This window comes from Triturus cristatus, chromosome 8, assembly GCF_964204655.1.
Source record: "Triturus cristatus chromosome 8, aTriCri1.1, whole genome shotgun sequence".
Lineage (NCBI taxonomy): Eukaryota > Metazoa > Chordata > Amphibia > Caudata > Salamandridae > Triturus > Triturus cristatus.
In genome coordinates this window covers 1113497005-1113517307 of record NC_140591.1, presented here as the reverse complement: position 1 = coordinate 1113517307, position 20303 = coordinate 1113497005, and the positions used below count along the sequence as shown (strand labels likewise).

Genomic DNA, 20303 nt, shown 5'->3' with positions numbered 1-20303 from the left:
GAGCGAAGTGCTCACGACAACTCTCCGCCCAGAAGCACGTTGATGCATCCTAAATATTTGTGAGCCCACTGATCTAAATAGCTGTCACACACAATGGGTCACATTAGGATTAATGGTGGCAAAGAGGAATATTGCACAATTGTGGGGAGCTGCACATCCACCCTCTCTAGAGGCTTGGGAGAGGTACCTTGACTGGTGCATGTTTAGGGAAAAGACTGTTTACATTGCCCGGGGATGTCCCCGAAAATGGTCCTGTATTTGGAGCCTGTGGAATTCCTACGGAGGTGAAATTTGTAACCCTTCACGTAGCATTGATCACGAGGATCCCCCCACACCGTAATTGACTTTATTGTGCACCATAGTACCAAACTATTGCACGCTGTATTTTCCAATACTGCAGTTTTCCTTTTTTTGCATCCTCTGTATCGCACAACTTTATTGTCGATGAATGTTAAATAAAAATAAATAAAAAAAATAATAATAATAATTTACATGTTATAAAAATATATATATGAACATATAATATATTTTTTATTATTATCCATTATAATTAATAGATTGCTACAATCAAAAATATACCACACATTACTACAATTAAATGTCCTAAATAATAAAAAACAAACAATTATGAGATGCGAAATAGTAATATAAAATTAAAATAGATATACACTTTAAAGTTAAGTAGAGAAATGTATCTAAATCTAGGCACGAGAAGGACTCATGCACTCCAGAGAAATATATATATTTGTGCTCTGCAGGGTGTAGTCTCCTTCAGGTGTTGACCCACCCCATCCCGTGTCAATGACAGTAGTCTCGACTCTCTCATTTCAATCAGTCGCCCCACGCTGCGCCATCTATCTCCTATAGGGCATAGTAAATCATTCCAGTCTCCCTGGCTATCATCAGACCAGGTGGGATCCCCGTCCAAAGCGTTGTCAAGCGCTCCACAGGGTTCCAGGCAAGGGAGGGAGGGGTGTATACACAGCATAGGATGGGGTGGCCTGATTACATGGGTGACCTGGTCTACCCGGAAATATGTATGTAGTGGATGGTCATGGCACTGAAATCAAACAAGAACTTCCCATAAACCCCCCAGCCCTCCCTCCCTCCCCAATACCTCATGAACATTGAAGCATCTATCGCGGCATGATGAGCGTCCCGCCCCCAACGGGGGGTAGAATCAGCTCTCATCCAATTGATCCCAGATGAAAGTCCCTTGCAGATGAAAGTGTCCAAACAGCAAGGGAATATATGTACATAAGTAGCCCCAGTGTTTTTTCCATCTAGATTGGTAAGTATCTATGCCGATCTCTGCAGGATATTGGTTAGGATGCTGCTGGCTCCGGCTGGTCATCTGTCAAGCGCCTACGGGATTTGCTGCGGGCTTTGGATCCTTTTTTGTAGTGCGATCGGCAGCGTTGCTTATCCGTGGTCCTGGGGAATTCACAGCTGGGCCCTCCAGGTGAGGAGTCTGAATCAATCCTGGGTGGAGTATGGGGCTTAGGCTTCACAACTTCATCCATCCAGTAAAACACCTCCTCCGGTGTCTCAAAAAAGTGTGTCTGTGATTGGTAGGACACCCTCAAGCGGTCCGGGAATGGCAGGAAGTATTGGATCTTGAGGCCACTGAGGCAGGCCTTGGCCTCTACATAGGACTGTTGGACCAGCTTGCTATAGTCCGGGAAAATCATAATGTGATGAGAGGTGTAAGTGCGGGATGCCTTTAGCCTGGCCTGTTGTAGGAAAGTGTCTCTATTCTTATAAGTGAGGAGTCTAGCTATAATTGGCCTAGGACGGGCACTGGGTGGTGGCTTCTGCAGTAGCGCCCTGTGTGCACGTTCGATTATAAAGCATGGAGACAATGCATGGGGCGGAGGCCAGTCTGTGAGCCATTTGGTGAGGAAGTCCTCCGCACTCCTATGCTCGCAGCCCTTGGGGAATCCCACAAAATGGAGGTTGTTTCTGCGAGCATGTCCCTCTGCAACTTCTCCACGCTTCACTAGGCCTTTCGTGAGTGTCTCAAGGGTAGATAGTTTTTTTCTGAAGGGTATTCACTGTGTCTTTCACCGTTGAGATCCGAGACTCCGACTCAGTACTGCGTTGCACCGTGTTTCTAAGATCTTGTGGGAGCAACATAAAATCCGAGCCCACAGCGCCGATCTTGGCCTCAAGTATTTCGCAGGAATGTGTGATCGTTGCAAGCAGTTCAGCATTGTCAGGCATGATTGGTGCCTGATCTCCCTGAGCGGATCAAGAGGTACAGCTTTCTGTGAAATTATGGAAATGCTTATTGTAATGTATGGTCTGTTGAGCTATGTTAATAAAAAGATTAAGAAAAAAAAAGAAGAAGTACAGCCATGGGTTATCAAAGGATAGCTCTAGGGTGGTTCAGCTCTACAGAGGCCCAGGTTTCATCCTCCACAAGGGGTCCCACCGGCCGGGCAGGGCACCGAGTACTAGCAACGCAGCCACACCCCACATTGATGTGATGCTGCGAAGAGGCAGCCAGGGGAAGGGGTACACAGTACACCTCTACACCAGCCTTCGATCAATTAGCTGCTAGGCCAGCATCAGAGTCCCAGGCAGGGCTCCCTCCAGAACCCCCTAGACCATGCAGTACACAGGATGGGGGCACCGCAGCCCGACACGGCCGTCGAGGCCTAAAGGGTCAACAGTATTCAGGGCTATCCCATCCGTGGGCCCACTCACCGTGAAGCAGCGACCGGGAGGAATCACCTTTGTCGCCCACCGCAATGCAGGCTTCAGGGCGGCCCGCGTCCATTGTGCCGTGGCCCAAGACGGCCGCTGTAACCTCGGTGGAAGACCCCAAGGTAGGCCGCAGCCCCGCGGCACCAACAATGCAGCGGATAGCTTCACCCTCAGGTCATAGAGTGCAGCCCCAACTACCACACCGGGGGTGCCCAGGCTGCAATCACACCGCAGTCTATGCCCCGGCACCCTGAGCAGCGGCCAGGGGAGAGTGGGTTCACTGCCCAGTGCTATGCAGGTCCTAGGGTGGCCCGACACGCCCACCGAGACCCCAGTAGAGGTATTAATGGGGGGCGAAGCCCCGCGTCTCCAGATGCCACAGCAGATAGCCTTGCCTCTTGGGCACAGGGCGACACCTCGACCACCTGCCGGGCGAGTGCCAGGTCCCTCCAGCAAGGCATCTCCCACTTCAGCTTGTCGTCCTCGCCACACCGGAGCCCCGCAGTTCACAGGCGCACCGCAGCAGCCGGCCGTATGTCGCTCATCTGTGGGAACCTCCAAATGGCTGCAGTGGGACAGCACAAGGAACCACAGAGTCTTATTTAATAAAAGACGGGCTGATGGGACAGGATTAATGGAGGATTCTGTAAGGGCTACGGGAACCTCGCTAAGGCGTGTCCGCCATGTTGGATCGCCAGGCTTCGCCCCCCCATAAATGGTATTTTTATTGATGTTTTAAAGACCTTTCTATTGATCTTAAATATTTTTTACTGAACTGTATTTATGTGAGCTTTTATGGCATTATTTGCAGAATAAAGATTTTAATTATGATGATGAAAATAAAACTATTTACAAATATGACTATAAATAAAATCCAACAGACTTTAATATAATTAGATGCAGCCTAAATACAAGGGAACAGTAGTTAAAATGCGAACTCCAATCTAATAGTCAATAAAAATACATGTAAATAAAAAACATATAGTATAACCCCAATGAAAATCGAATTTAAATGAAAACATGTACATCAATAAGAATTAAATGTACTGTTCCCAATCCAACCTGAGAAAGAGTAGCAAAAGTGCTCGGTTTTGGAGGGGCCTGATTTACTATTTCTACTCCAAACCAAGCACAGTAGGGAAAGGGCTGGACTTACTATTCCCATCCCAACCTAAGCAACAGTAAGGAAAATGTCGAACTTTAGAGGGATGACAATTAACATTGTCAATCCAAACTGACCAGCAGCACAAAAAGTTTAAGACTTTAAAAAATCACTTTTCCTATTCACAATCCTAAAATATCATAAACATTATAAATATTTTTTTAAAGTTATTAAGCTTTAAAATCATATCAGTCAGAATATATTAATTAATGAAAATAAATATACATGAATTATAAAAAGTAACATTTTAATTCTCAACACAAAAGATGTATAAATGTAAAAACCTAAATATCAATGCAAAAATACTTAAAATAAACAAATAAATAAAACATTATAAATATATGTACAACACACACAAATAAGCATGAAACTTAAGATGACAACTTAAATATATGTAAAAACAAAACTTTTCAACCAAATCAACATGACGGCTATCAACTTTTACAACGTTTAGGTTTCTTTTCCAAAAGCAAACTCTTAAAGCACTGTTTTTGGGAACATAAAACGAATGGTACCCACACTATGGGATTTGGGGCCCATTGTGTGGCCTGTAATAATTTCTTTTTTACCTTTTCCTGTCCCTCGCCGCCCGATTTTACCTGGTGATGCCGAACAGCAAAAATACCATCCACTCTAAATCAGGTGGACAGTGTTATATGTGAACCCTCGAAGGTCCATATTCTGTCGGACCTTCGACCGTCGGAGGAGTATGTCAGCGGCGGAGCTGGAGTAGGCTCATTCACTGACATACTTGAGGTCCACTCATCTCTAAATGAGGCAGGCCGGCCTTCGATGTTGTGGAAAGTGCGAAGCCCAGTCTTACTTCTCAGTCCAAGAACTTCACTTTCAAACCACAGGAAAATAGTCATAAAGAAGCACGCAGTTCATTCAGAGAACTGAAAATTCTGATCTCTCCAGAAAGACAGCACAATATCCGACAAAAATGCATTGCTCAGACTGGGCCATTTCACAATTTAACATGACATGACTATTTACTCTGAACATGTCCAGATAACTATTCATCAGAGGTAAAACGTGAACCCTACAACAGTTGTGCAAAATTAGATTGTATTTCACTTTTACCTTTTCCATTATGGAAATCTCATATTTAAAGCAGTGATCTTCAGCATAATAACTTGTTCGAGGTTTTTCCCACCGCACCACCAGGTTCTGTTCATTAACATCCACTGTAATGTTGGATGGAGGGTTTAGTATCTCTGAAAAAGATATTAGATGTGTTTGGTTAGAAACCATTTCATCCTTTTTTTAACTGTAAAGGGCACATGCATAATTTTCAACGCTGCATACGTTTTCTCTTTTAGTGAATAATCACATACAGTTGTTCCAATAAATTGGCAACTATCATTTACAAGAATCAGTAATATTGAATCTATTTCTGCGAGAGCAGATGTGCAATTTATTGTTTAACAATTGACATCGGAAACACCCATTTAAAGTAAGACACATATATCAAGGTGTAAACGTGTAACTAACTGTAATGTGTAAAAGGAACCAGTGAAATGTTAATAGAGGGCTGTGTGCTATGGGTGGGAAGAGCAGTAGAGCGGTGTGGTAGTGCAGTGCTGAGGTTGTGCATTGATGTGTGGGGTGGAAGTGAAGTGACTTGGGCTAGCAGTGACAGCTTGTTTGGCAGTGCAGTGCTGTAGGGTGGTAGTACTTTGACTGGAGGGTTGTTTGGTAAAGGGTGTTGGATATGTATTTGTAAGGGGTGGTTAGAGAGTCGAATGCTCTTGGATGGTAGAGTGCTTTTTGACTGGTGTTGATGTGCTGGAGGGACTGCCCTGCTAGGGTTACCATTGTGCAGGCATTGAGTAACACCACTGATTTTATTATGGCCTCCGAACAAGTAAATCTCCTTTCTTGCTGTAATATTTTTCAAACATTGGCAACACAGGAGGTGGACACATCCATAGATCTCTGTGGTACCACAGCAGAGATTACATTTTTAGGTCTCGTATAGAGCAGCGCATGCGCTGCCTCTACGAGGCATCAAGTAATTAGCTTTACTAGTCAAACTCCGCCCATTGCATTTCTCTTTGCTTAGCCACTTACCATTGGTTAAATCTGTGATTGCTCTTCTTAACGTGCTCTTTGTTGGCTGGTGGTCCGTCACGTCATTTCCGTTTTGTTCGTTTCTGCCAGGAAGCAGCATCGATGGACTACTGTTTACTTGCGCTGCAGGGCGGCATCTTTTAATGTAGGCACTACTTTGTTTTTTTTTTTCATGGCGCCTGGTTCGCACCCCTCGCTCCTTGTTCTCTGTAGGCTGAGGTCTTCCAGCCAGTATGTACAGGGAGCCCCGCCGGCTCTGCTGCTCCAGCCGCCTACCCTTGTTGTTACACAGCCAGTCGCCATGACCCCTCCCACTCGTTAAGCAAGGAGGTGGAAACGAGAGGCCGTGTGCCTTTAATATTTTCTGCACAGCTGTGCGTGATTACTTTGAGCCGCGTCTACATTATGCCCTGAGGGTGGATTCTGTTGTGTTGAGATTCCCGTCGAGGAGGTGCCCGTCAGAATCGTAGATCCCACTCTCCCGGTAACCGAAGGAGACTCTTCCCCTATTGATTGTGCTTCCACTCCGATCCAGGCATGCCGGAACGGCATTACAGTGCAGTGGAAATAATCACGATTTAGATAATTTAATGTATATCCTAGAGGTGGTACCAAATTTCTTAAGGGCCGAGGCTTTCTGTGTGTGATTTCCCTCAATGTCTCTGTTATATACCACAATGTCTTCAGCATGTAATGCCATTGTCTGACTTATGTCAGCTAGTCCTTCAGAAGCTGGCTTTATTTTTCACGCCTCCAAAGCGGGTGGGATCGGGGGTCTTTTAAAACGGCGAAGGAGCCTCTGGCGTTTCTGTGCGTCCTAGAATGGGTACGTTTCTTAACTGAATGTGTTTTTAAACAACTACTAAAATCCCCAATGTGTTCTTACGGGCCACATGTACGAGGCAGTGATGGCAATGGCCGTGGACTGGCTGTTTTCCAAACCCTAGTTTGCACAGTGTTTTGTGTACCATTTGCTCAGAAATATGGCCGGAAGAAAATGTGCGCGCGTGCAGCCAAAATGATGAGTGATAAAACATAAGACTGCCGAAGGCACTTTGGGCGCCTAGATCCGCTAGCCGTTATTAATGGCTCAGGCACTGTTGATTACCGCGTTGTAATTGTCGCTCAGAAGGCACCTGGGGTCTATTTTCAGACACTTGCGTAGCTGGGGAGCTTTAAAAAGCTCACGCCTTGTGTATGTGGGATTGGGGAGGGCTCTAAATGGCTTGTTCACGGCGGGGCTTTGACAATTAAATGTTCCCTCACTTTGAAGAGGTGACACCTTTGGCTTCAGTGCGATGCCTGGCAAGGTACCATCCTTACGGAGCGAAATGTCAGCTCTGTATTTGCCCGGGAATAAAAGAGGAGGGAAAGGGACTTTTCAAACGTGCCATTCAGGGATGTGGTGTAAACAAAAACAGTCCAGGCCATGTGGTAACGCTGATGTTTTCTGCACCGATGCACACAGAATCTTATTTGGGAAAGTGAGGGCGTTCTTGCATCTCTTCGCGTGCATTAACCACATGAATGAGATGGGAACGGAAATACATCAAACATTAAGCGTTTGTGTCGCTTATAGTCGTAGGCAGCATGATTCGTCTTAAATATTGCAATTCCTTCATGTGTGCTGGTTTGTTACATATCTCGAGGGTTTTCATCTGTCTGGGTCGATGCAGATGGACATGCATAGCCAGGCAGACCCAGACAGATGAAAAACCTCTATTGTGTGTTCTCAATTAGCCACTAAAACACGCTTCTTTTGGTTTCTGTACCTCAAGCTGCGCCTTTAGGCCTCCCTTACGGCTTCAATGATCATTACAACCAGCAAGACTAAAAGGCGCCTTTAGCGCATCTACCAGTTACATTTCCTGTTTGACATTTCCACAAAACTTGTGAAACGTTTAACATCAGTGCCAAAACAATACAACAAATAATCTTACAATGCATTCTATTACTGTAGCAACAGCCATCTTATACTAGTCACAAAGCTAGAATTACCTTTTTGTCAGTGGACATCACCCTGTGCAGCAGCACTAGCCTTATGCCAATACGTTAATGCACCTTTCATTTTGCCATTAAATACTAATTATTTCATCCACCCTTTGCACAAGCGACACACGTTTTTCAGCACTTTCCACACTAATTCCCAAGAACATTTATAACACTACTCAAAAGACAGTTCACCCATTGCTTCCATACTCGCCCCCTCTCCCCCCCTCGCCGTCCCTGGCCCTCTGCCCCGCACTCAGTCCTGCCACCTAATATCATGTTCTTGCCTCATCGTGACCGTCATTTGCTCCGCACTATGTCCTAACAGTTATCCTTAGGTTTTTCACTCACCGTCCCTCTCCCTCTGCCCTACACTCTGTCGTACCACTTAGCTTCATGCTTTTCACTCCCTGTGCCTCTCGCTCTGCTCTGCACTCTGCCCTCACAGTTAGCCTCATTTTCTTCACTCCCTGTGCCTCTCGCTTTGCTCTGCACTCTGCCCTCACAGTTAGCCTCATTTTCTTCACTCCCTGTGCCTTTCCCTCTGCTCTGCACTCTGCCCTCACAGTTAGCCTCATTTTCTTCACTCACTGTGTTTATCCCTCTGCCTTGCACTCTGTCTTGCCACCTACCCTTATATTATTGCCTCGCCCTACCATTTACTTTGCCCTGCGCTCTGTTCTCCTACCTATACTCATCTTCTTGCTTTGCCCTGCCCTTTCTGCTTGTCCCTCTGCCCTCTCTCCTGCCACCTAAACATATGCACGCACTCCACCTTTGCCTGCACCTGATTGCTCACTCCCTTTTTTTCTTTATTAAGTCCTTAGTGTTTACTTTTTTGCCACATAGTATTTACTTTTCTTTTCTTCGCTTTTCTTGTCTCGACACACAACAGTACCGTATTCTGTTCCCTTTCACCTGCACTCTCTCCTGCCACTGTTTATATGCTATGACAAAATGTCTAATAAACAATATTGAACAACGACAATTGACCTGCATAAGTTCATGTACTATATACCAACTAACTCAAAACAACGCCAATAAACAACACAAATATACTAATCCAATAACTCTAACTCAACCTAATGCGAGACCTGTTGCATTGCAAATGCTTGTTTGTTAATAGATACAGCTTCCATACGTGGGAGACTCCTGATGTTTTAAGGCAAAAATAGTATATTTTTAGCTTTTTGCGGCGTAAACTTGCTTCTGCTTCAATATAAATTAAGGGAGATAACACATTCCCATACTTCTTGTTTTTAGGTCTCGCCTAGCGCTGCAGTGCGAAAGCACTGCCATCGCTTTGCAAGGCATGCAGTATACACTATAGTGGGGGAAGCTCCATTTAAGCTCCGCCCGCTCTCCGCCCATCCTTTGGATTGGCTTAGATTGTAAATGCTGCCTTCTGATTGGCTTTTAGCTTGTTAGTCCCTCCTCCTGACGGCCATGTTCTGATTTGTATCCTTCCAGGGCTATCAGCCCCTTTACTTTAAAAACAATTTTGTTGCTGGGCTCACCCCCTTCCCTTTTGCAGTCCATGACTTTTGGGGCCAATCCCACGCACCCCCGCACTCCTGTTCATGCCTTTTTGCCCGCCCCCACTCCCGTTTTAAATGCAATAGGACTCGCGTAAATGAGAGTTCTTTTGCATTGCAAATGCTTGTTTTTAAAGTAGTCCCTCCAATGTGGGCGACAGCGTGCGTCACTTCCGCCTCCCTCGAGCCTCCCTGGAGCCCACACCTTCGTTTAAATATACATTTTACAGCAGCTGCCCGGCAGCATTGAAAGCGAAAATGCGCACAACGCGCTCAATATAAACACAACACTTCCTGTTTGTCTAGACTTTTGACGCGCATGCGTACGGCATCGCGTAAATGGTGAAAATACTTGTTTTATATGTGACTTGATTTTTTTTTACGTGCAACGTACTTTGTATATATTTGGCGCGCTGAGCGCACTTTCACTTTCAATGCAGCCGTGACACTTACGACCGCTTGTTTCCTCTCACTATTGCGCACCCGCTGTCTCCTTGACAGACACACACACACAGATTATGTTGCACTCTCTCTCCCCCTCGCTCTCTGTGCCTTGCGCACTGTGTCACTGCCTGTGTTCACACGTAGAAAGGCTGGTTTGGTTACAAGCTCAGCTGGTCTGTGACCGAGCACGAGGACACACTGTAGCTCACAGCTCACCCCTCGAGGGCTGCACAGTGCATTCAATACTGGATAAATAGCTGAATCATGCTGTGGGGGCAGCGTGTGTTGTTCAGTCGCAGCCGTGGCCCGTGCATTGCTGGTTGTGTAACGGAATGTGCTGCTGGTGCCTCTGAGCTGTCAGTTGGCGTTCTGTGACTCCTCTCAGGGCCGCCCTTCTCACCGGCCATTGTCTGGGGAGTCCCGGGAGTCCCAGGCACTTACACTGCTCTGTCTGTGACGGGGCTGCAGGGACAGGCAGGGTCTTTGCTGGTCACACATGCCGTTCGGTATATGCATGAGGGCGGAAACTTCAAATGATCAATAGGAAATTACATCAGATGATTTCACTGCTACTGATATGGCGAAACTATTTTGTGGGGTTCTGCGAGAATGGAAAAACACAGGAGATGGGCACCTGTTAGTTTCTTTTGCTAATAACACGTATTCGTTATCTGAGGGGCTCAGGTGGAAGTACATTGATGGGCACGATTCGGACGACGACAGAAAATAACTTTTGTAAATGACAGTGAGAGACAGACACATGCCGGAGGAATCTCAGTTTTGCAGTTGGTTTCCAAGTATGCGTTTCTCTTTAATCATGACTGTAGCGCCATCCCCTCTTATTAATTTCTTTCCTCCCCCTCTTTCTTGTTGCATTCACTAGCTATTTCCATGTCTCACTCTTGTTTTCTCTCTCACATCGATATTTCTCATTCGATGTTTCCCTTGCTGCTTTTCACTCTCTTGTCTCTTTCGCGCTCTCTCTCACTCGTGGTTCTGTTCACTATCCGCCTATTTAAGTCTTGCGCCCCCCTCTCTTTCTCGCGTATTTCTGTCTCTCTTCCAGTCTTGCTGTTCTCTCTCTCTTGCTGTTCTCTCTCTCTCTTGCTCTCCTCTCTTTCATTCTCACTCTTTCCATCTTTCATTCTCACTCTTCTCTTTCTCTCTTTCATTCTCGCTCTTCTCGCTTTTCTCTCTTTCATTCTTGCTCTTCTCTCTCGCTCGTTCCTCTCTCTCTCTCTCTCTTTCAGTCTCACGCTCCTGGCACTCACTTGATCTCTTTCACACACAGACGAGCGCCGTCACCATCCCATGCCTTTGACGGGCGAGTGATGGGAGGGCCGTGTCCCAGCAGGCTGTACCCAGCAGTGACTCTACCGAGGGGCACCACCTCTTTAGTAGCTCATATCGTCCATGGCCGATTATTAGATTAATTATCTTGCAACAATGCCGTTTGTGTTTACTCTCATAAGTTATCGACATTGCAGCGCAGAAGTTATTATGTTGCATTTTATTCCTGAATTTAGGGAGGGGGCTGCATATGTGTGATATGTAGCTATCATTGGGTCCAAATGCCCCGCTCATAACTCGTTTGTGGAAACGATTAGTGCCAGCCACACTCCAGGTCACTGAAGACACTGTTTCCAGTCCAAGGCTTTTCTTTCAACTGCAGAGAACTGCTCTCCTGTATGTTGGTCTAATTAAGCCAATGGGCGCTAACCGAGACTGCAGCCAGTCTGTCCCAATGAAAGCTTTGGAGCACACCAACCTCAGCATTGAGACATGCACACCCTCAGCGCTGTGTTTACAATAATATCAACATCTCTTCATCTGGTGTCTCTCCCCGCCCTTCCCTCTCTACCCTTTTCTAGTTCCCCTTTTAGATTTTATTATTCCACCTTTTTTCACACTGGTGATGCATTTAATCAAGCACCACCCTTAACAACCACATCTTGGGACACCCTACACGCAGGGGCGTAGATACCATTGGTGTAGAAGGTGCAGTGGCACCAGGGTTCAGAGCCCTGAGGGGCTCACTGAACACATATAATTGCTGTATCTTATTACCCCATCAGCAGTCAAAGGGACCATTGTCCTTGCTTGCGTCAGGGCCAATGGCATCCTCGATACGCTACTGCCTCCACGGAGGTTGGGTAAATTCTTCACGTGCTGTAGGAGTGGCCTTAGCAGAGGTGGTACACTGCACCTTTAAGAAACATCTCTTCTCTTTCCCCTTCTTTTGAAGAAGCAGCCATCCCAACAGAACTTCGGACGCTTCTTCAATTCTCCCTTATTCTTGGAGGAAAATGAACAATACATCTCATTGGCAGAGAATGTCTCCCTGGGAGGAAGCAGTATTTAACTATTTTTTTGTGTTTTGGATGTAGTCAGTGCATAGTTTGTAACAAAAAAAAATGCCCAAGGGGAGTGGACACAGCTATATTTAGGAGCCTGCTGCCTGTACTGCTGAATGTGGGAGTTGCTGAACGCCAAGGCTGCCTTGTTTTCGTACCACCTTATGACTCGCCACCCTCACTGCATGTCTCTTCTCTCACTCTTGCCAGTTCATTTTCAACCCTGCTTTTTTCCCTCTGGCACTGTCGTGCTAGTTTTCTTTTTTCGTTCTGCCTTTCTTTCACTGGGCCAGATTCTGATTATGAAAAATATTGCAAGTCCCCAAAATGACTGCGAGTGGACCCCACCTACAACTACTGGCTCAAATTAAGCACCGATGCAGACTTGCCTGTGAGCCTTGCTTTTAAGAGGTGAGGCGGTCCTTGACTATGGTAACTGATTTGTAGGGATGTCCCTTGGGGTATGATGACACAGGAAGAACCACAATGTGACCTAGTCCTATTTTTTAGATCGAGCATTCGAGACCTCTTGTATATACTTTTTGTATATACTTATATGTGTATGTACTTTGTGGGCTCTGGAGACGAACCCTAGGACTTGTCTGCTCCCGCTTAGGGACTTTTTTTTCTGTTCAACTGCCTCTATTTAACTGTGTTGATAGAAAATGACCAGTAGAGGTCAGTAAAATACCAGAATCACTTTAGCATTCTCTAGATTCCAGTCCATAGAAATTGTCTTCCACGAACACCCGTAGACAATAATATTTTTTTCAAATCTTGTATTTTCAGTGATATGACCACCGAAGGCCCTGATTTTTATATTAAAAACAGAGCTTTGGACTATACCATTTCCCGCTGAAAGGCAACATTTCTCTCTATGTGTTCCCATACCTGGTGTGTCACCAGTTTGGTGCTTACTTTCCCTTCATGAAAAAGAACAGTAGATGTGTCAGCCCCCAGGCTAATGTGCTGCATAGCTAAATACATATAAGGTCCCAAAGGCAAGACCGATTGCATTGCAAATGCTTGTTTTTAAATCTCCCACTTGCAGGGATGGCGATAAATCTAGCACTGTTCTTCATTTTGGATTATGCATGCTATGGTATTCTCATACGTAGAAGGGGGTTTTCTTTCTGTGATTGTCCAGTGAACATGATCAGCTGTGTTTTTCATTCCTGCTTCATTAAAGCCGGTGTGTCCGAAAAGCACTATGCATTAATATGAATATTGACTCAGTCCCACATGGAATCAGGGAAATGATAATACATTTTTCGATCACAGCCAACCCAGTGGAGCCGCATAAATGTGATCTGAATGTGATATTGATATGTTATTTATATAAAAAATTATCAAAGCCTATAATTGCCAAAGTCAATAGGTCTCATTTGTGATTCAGGATGCAAAGCTATTGGCGTTGCCAACGGATGCTTTCTTATGCCGTCATTTATGGCAACATGCATTCAAAGACAACTGCCATGTATGTGCAAACACAGGTGGGTGTCTTTGTACATTTTTTGTTACAAAGTATAGCAAAAAGCACTCCAAATTAGCTTTGCATGTGAGCGCACATATGCAGACTCATGGACTGCCATCTTGGAATGGTGTTTGTTATCATTATTCAAAGATGGCCGCCCACCACACTAGTAGCTGATGACAGTTGGAGGAAGCAGGCATTGGGGAGCACACAAATGAGTGGCATCAGGAACGGGGAGCCAATGTACCCATGATAGTAGAGACAGAAGAGTGACTGAGTACGAGAAAACAGTCCAAAGCCAAGAGCATGAAACAACGGCGGCCCACAGATGCCAATCCTCAATGCAAGTTTAAAAAAGCTATGTCCGTGCACTACTTATTCGGTACCCGTCGTTGTTTGGTACAACTGTCCAGCAAAAGCAAAATGAAACCAATGTGGACAGGGACAACGGGAAAGAAGATGTAATTCATAACAATCCCAACAAGCATTGGCATAGCCAATAGGTCTCGCCTTTGGGACCTTATAAGTGTTTAGCTATCCAGCACAATATCCTTGGTGCAACAACATCAAGTGTTGCATGGCTAAACACTTATAAGGTCCCAAAGGTGAGACCTATTGGCTATGCCAATGCATGTTGGTCCTTATTTCCAGTTACAAAGCCACCTCTGGTGGTCTGGTGCCGTGTTAGTATCGCTAGTTATCAGCGTGTGTCCGCCTGGCACTCACTCACACCAGCTCTAGTCCGATGTGATCTTCAGGCGCCTCTGTGCACAGCAGCAGTCTGAGGCGAGGGGTGCGGGGGGCAGCTTCATCCCTGGGAGAGGGGCCCAGTGTCATCTCAGGGAGGGAGGGAGGGAGGGCCCAGTGTCATCTCAGGGAGGGAGAGAATGTCATCCCATTCCGAGAAGCACTGAGTCACCCACCCTGCTCTCTTCAGGGCTTCTGGGAGGTGCCTGTGTGTGAAGGTTCGCGGTGGCAGTGCAGCGGTTCAGTGCTGCATTTAACGGTAGGTGCATGTTCGCACTCGTGGTGGAACCTATCGCCTTGACTCAACACTGCATAAAGACACGTCGGGCACCTTCAAACGTTTGCTTTTTACTGTACTTCATACGGTATTTGATGAATGCGGAACAATCAAATCTCGAACCTGGAATGCAGATTTTGAGTTTTCCATGCAAGAAAGCAACGCCTTACCGTTTGCACATACAACTTGTTTATACACGCCGCGGTCACACCTACACTATTAGAAATCAATATATCGATTGATATAGATAATAATATGTATGCTATGTATGCATTGGCACTGTCAATAAGGCCTGCAAGAATACTTTTGAAAGGCTAGGAATCCATGTAATAGTGACAATACTATGTATGAGGTCAATGTACAGATAAGGAATGCTAGAAGTTCAATTCATAGTATTAATTTTATTTGGGCAGTTTGTCGCGGAACACCCATTCTCCAAGCCTGCTGTTATTTCCCCATTATGCGTACAGGGTACAACGCTTCATTCCTTATCATTTAACACCGTTTAAATTATTTCTAAAAAAAAAAACACACACACAACACCATGGCACCAATGTGACAGCCTGCCTCTGTGCTCCGTGTGACACCTCTGCCGGTACACTGCAGTGCCGTGAGTCACTCATGCCAGAGCCGGCTTCCTTCAGACACAGTGAGTGCCTGAGCTCCAATTCCAGCATAAAAGTGACCAATATCTTAAAAACTAACCCAATGGCGGGCTGTTCTGAGTAATCTACCACCTTGCCCGGCGCTGTGCTGCTGACGAACGAAGCAAGAGTTACTGCTCTCTTACAGGAAGCCCTCTGGCCCGAGACTGTCAGCCGGCAGCGTGCAGTCATTAACTTTCATAATGCACATTATCTGAACCTGGCAGCCTGGAAGCTGCCGTGCAGAGAGATGCATTTTTACTGGCGGGAAATCACATATCAGGACCAAATTCAGCAGGTGCGCGTTTCTAATCCTACCACCTTTCAGGCGCGCTCCTTATATTAGGGACAGCAGCGTCATCTCCAGCGCAGACTGAAACGGGCGGAAGTTTTATCCGGGTACTTACACGTGTTACCTGCCACCCCTGCGCTCCAGCCATGGGCAGTGAGCAGCACCAGAAGCCCCCTGAAGGTGTGCGCGAATGGATCCATGTCCACGTCCGGGGAGCCTTTCCCAAAGTGGCAGAGTGCGGGATGCGCTGCTCTCTCTGATCCCTTCGTCCCAGCTCTGGCAGTACTTCCAGCAGTCACACATCTCGACTAGTCTCACCCGTCCTCCTCGCACACGTGCAAACACACCTCCGAATCAGCTCGTTTCCCTAACAACGCCAATCCCTTCAGATGCAGCGGCAAGAAGCTCCCCTCCAATTTGAGAGCATCACTCAGAGCTTAAGTGTGAGCCTGCTGCCCTGCTCAGCTGCTTACCGCGGCTGCACGTCCACACTGTGCCCTGGGCACCCCTAGCGGTAACCGGTGGAACACGTGAACCCACGTGGAGCTCAGACTGAGCTGCGTGCACGGAAGGAGATAGACATGCATCTTTAGGCACCCTTGGGCGCTCTGCTTCACGCAGCACCCAACACAGCGAAGCTTGGAGTGTGAATATGAAGGTAATTTAACTAATCATCGCCAATTCCTTTAAATATGCGGTGTATACAACAATGCATACATGTTACTAGAATTTCCTCCCAAAATGTATTAAAACATATCCGAGAGGGATAAGTGAGGCACTATTCAATAACATTTTAAAAAACAAGCATGCGCGCCTCGTGCTGAAAGTTAAAAAACTGCGTCTCACTCTCGGCGTGGCGCGCTGACGCTCGGTAAACAAGTGGGAGGGGTGGGGGGAGTGTTGCCGAGAGCAGGGACGCGCAGCGTTTACCTTGCGGGAGCGAGCGCGATAATTGCTAACAGATGGCAATGCTCGCTCCCGCACGAGAAACGCCAAACGTGCACGCGTTGTCATTGAAAGCAATGCAAAGCGTGCACATTTATGGGGAAGAAAGCAGATCGATTCCAAGAGGTCCCCTCCTATGCAGCGCATGTGCGCTGCGTAGGCGGGACCTAAAAATGTTGCAAGATATCCCTTTCATTCTTCCTTTACTTTATTTCAGCCACAAAGAACATTCAGCCAACGCGTTTTGTTCAAAAATTCCTTTTTTGAACTTCATCAGGGCTAATGTATCTTAGGATCAAGAAGTTAATTTTTTCTTTGATGGTCAAGTTTTCATGTAATTTATTTGATGGCTGTAAAGTCCTACAAGGTCACGTCCCTCTTATTCTTATTTGGTGTTCTATCCAAGTGCATTTTCCATAGACAGGGTATTGAGAATAAATACCCACAAACCTGATATCCTAATCATCTGTCCTAGATCTTACAGTAAACTCTATTATCAAAAGTAAAAATGTACTTCTTGATCCTAAGGTACATGAGCCCTGATGAAGTTCAAAAAGGTATTTTTTAACAAAACACAATGTCTGGATGTTCTTTGTGGCTGAAATAAAGTAAAGGAAGAATAAAACAGATATTTTGCAACATTGTTTGGATTGTTATGAATTACATCTTCTTTCCGGGTGCACCTTTCCACATTAGTTTCATACGAGAAAATAGTGCCTTGTACACTCCATTGGAGGTAGAAGGACCCAGAACAAGCTAATAGAAAGAGTTGAGCTAGCCAATATATACTGATATAAGATCTGATTGACAATGTTCCAAGACGATGGCTGAGAGAGGAACAACACAAAAAAGCAGATGGTTTCATCGGGGTGAAACAAAGCTCACTTTAAGTATATGTTAAGGTATTAGAATAATAACTGTCAACTATAGACAGCAAAATCTATCTGTAAGTGAGATCTAAAAAGGAAAGTGTAAAGATTTGATGAAAAGGCCAGGTCTAAAACGTGCCTGTGACAATTTTAAATGACTAACACGTTACTGCTGCTCTACTCTGATTTACTTCATCTTTAGCTACATTTGCATCTGACTTTACTTTGATTTCCCCTTCTGCTGCGTCATCCTTTCATTCTTCACAATCAAAGCAGATAAAAAATGAATGAAAATTGGTTTATGAAGGGGAAAGAATGCAAAGACAAAATCAAATATTTAACATCAAAGGCATTCCTAAAAATAAATACACTATTTGCACTTTAAACAAGCACTTGCAAAGTCAATAGGCCTCGTTTATATAAAAAAAAACATTGCCAGAGCCAATAGGCCTGGCTTGCAAATGAAAATGGAACCAGTTCAGGTTACTAGATATCCCTCCAATAAGACATAAGTCCTTTCTCTAGCAGACTGCAGTACCTTAGGTAGTTAATAGAAGTTTGTGGGGCCAGACACAAATACTTTTCTGTAGCAGGCTCCAGTATCCTAGGTCACTCTTAGTTCACTGGAGTCAGAAACACATATTTTCCGAAGAAGGTTCCCTGGAGCCAGACAAAAATCCTTTTAAAAAATGGGTGCGTTTCCTTGGGCTGTCATTCACAACTACGTTCTTAGCAGTAGAAGGATACAACTCATCAATCAAAACACTGTCCCTGGAATCAGGCACACATTCTATTCTGTAGCAGGCCGCAGTTCCTTAGATTGTCACAGGAGATCCATGCAATGAAAAATAAATCTTGTCCTAGTAGTGTGCATTACCTTAGATAGTCATTAGAGGTCACTGGAGTCAGAATTTTTTGTGGCAGGCTGAATTGCCTTAGGTGGTTTCCAAAATCCCTTTCCTAGAAGATTGTAGTAAACTAGGTAATTACTAGTGGTCCATGGGGCCTGACGTATGTCCTTCCTGTAATCAAGCTGTAGTACCTAATGCAGTTCCGTATGTCTGATCACCAAGGAGGCATGACTTCTTCAGAAAACGTCATTTTAACATTCGCAGCTAATACCAAGGCATTTGTATCAAGAACCAAGTAATCTTCTATATCTTTAACAACAAGGGGGGATATTCTCCAGAACGTGTGATAACCATCGCAAAAGTAACTTAACACAACCTTCAACATCGCAGTCCATTGCGGGAAATTTACGCCGTGTTAACCAGTACCATGCGATAGTCTCCAGATAACGCGTCAACTGACCGCGTTAAAATCAACGCCACGCAGAAAAAATGCGAAACACGAATGCAAAAAAATCTGTGATGAGGCCAATCGGGATACAAAAATCAGCAAAAACCAGCTACAGGCCTGCAATTCACACGCGTTACAACAAACAAATGATGGACGGAATGCTGACAATGCAGACATTCTCCCCCAGTCAAGAGATCTGGGTTAAATCCATCGTTCTTTTGCCCACTACACCACCCCAGTTTAGACATGGCCATATGCAAATCAGTCTTGACCCTGTGCCTCATGGGAACAGTCCAGCCCGAACTGCCAAGCCATGTCTTCCCTGGACCGGAATCAAGCATCCTAGGACCGGTTTCTGGCTATCAGCCGTCATCAGCCAGGATAGCTTGACTCCAGTGGCGTAGTGAGCACGGGTCCCACGTCTGGGAATACCCATCCCACTTAGGGCGAAAAGCGTTACAACAAACAAATGATGGATGGAATGCTGACAATGCAGACATTCTCCCCCAGTCAAGAGATCTGGGTTAAATCCATCGTTCTTTTGCCCACTACACCACCCCAGTTTAGACATGGCCATATGCAAATCAGTCTTGACCCTGTGCCTCATGGGAACAGTCCAGCCCGAACTGCCAAGCCATGTCTTCCCTGGACCGGAATCAAGCATCCTAGGACCGGTTTCTGGCTATCAGCCGTCATCAGCCAGGATAGCTTGACTCCAGTGGCGTAGTGAGCACGGGTCCCACGTCTGGGAATACCCATTCCACTTAGGGCGAAAAGCGTTACAACAAACAAATGATGGACGGAATGCTGACAATGCAGACATTCTCCCCCAGTCAAGAGATCTGGGTTAAATCCATCGTTCTTTTGCCCACTACACCACCCCAGTTTAGACATGGCCATATGCAAATCAGTCTTGACCCTGTGCCTCATGGGAACAGTCCAGCCCGAACTGCCAAGCCATGTCTTCCCTGGACCGGAACCAAGCATCCTAGGACCGGTTTCTGGCTATCAGCCGTCATCAGCCAGGATAGCTTGACTCCAGTGGCGTAGTGAGCACGGGTCCCACGTCTGGGAATACCCATCCCACTTAGGGCGAAAAGCGTTATAACAAACAAATGATGGACGGAATGCTGACAATGCAGACATTCTCCCCCAGTCAAGAGATCTGGGTTAAATCCATCGTTCTTTTGCCCACTACACCACCCCAGTTTAGACATGGCCATATGCAAATCAGTCTTGACCCTGTGCCTCATGGGAACAGTCCAGCCCGAACTGCCAAGCCATGTCTTCCCTGGACCGGAATCAAGCATCCTAGGACCGGTTTCTGGCTATCAGCCGTCATCAGCCAGGATAGCTTGACTCCAGTGGCGTAGTGAGCACGGGTCCCACGTCTGGGAATACCCATCCCACTTAGGGCGAAAAGCGTTACAACAAACAAATGATGGACGGAATGCTGACAATGCAGACATTCTCCCCCAGTCAAGAGATCT

At 45.8% G+C, this 20303-nt stretch overlaps 1 protein-coding gene across 3 annotated transcripts in view; it reads right to left on the bottom strand.

Annotated features, from left to right (window-relative positions):
* Positions 1 to 20303, bottom strand: part of LOC146805455 (granulocyte-macrophage colony-stimulating factor receptor subunit alpha-like) — a 409263-nt gene that overhangs the window by 129573 nt on the left and 259387 nt on the right. For all 3 annotated transcript variants that reach the window (XM_085622687.1, XM_085622686.1, XM_085622685.1), the window contains one exon: positions 4955 to 5088. In XM_085622687.1, coding sequence (XP_085478813.1) covers positions 4955 to 5088 — 134 coding nt within the window. The remainder of the gene's footprint in view (positions 1 to 4954; positions 5089 to 20303) is intronic.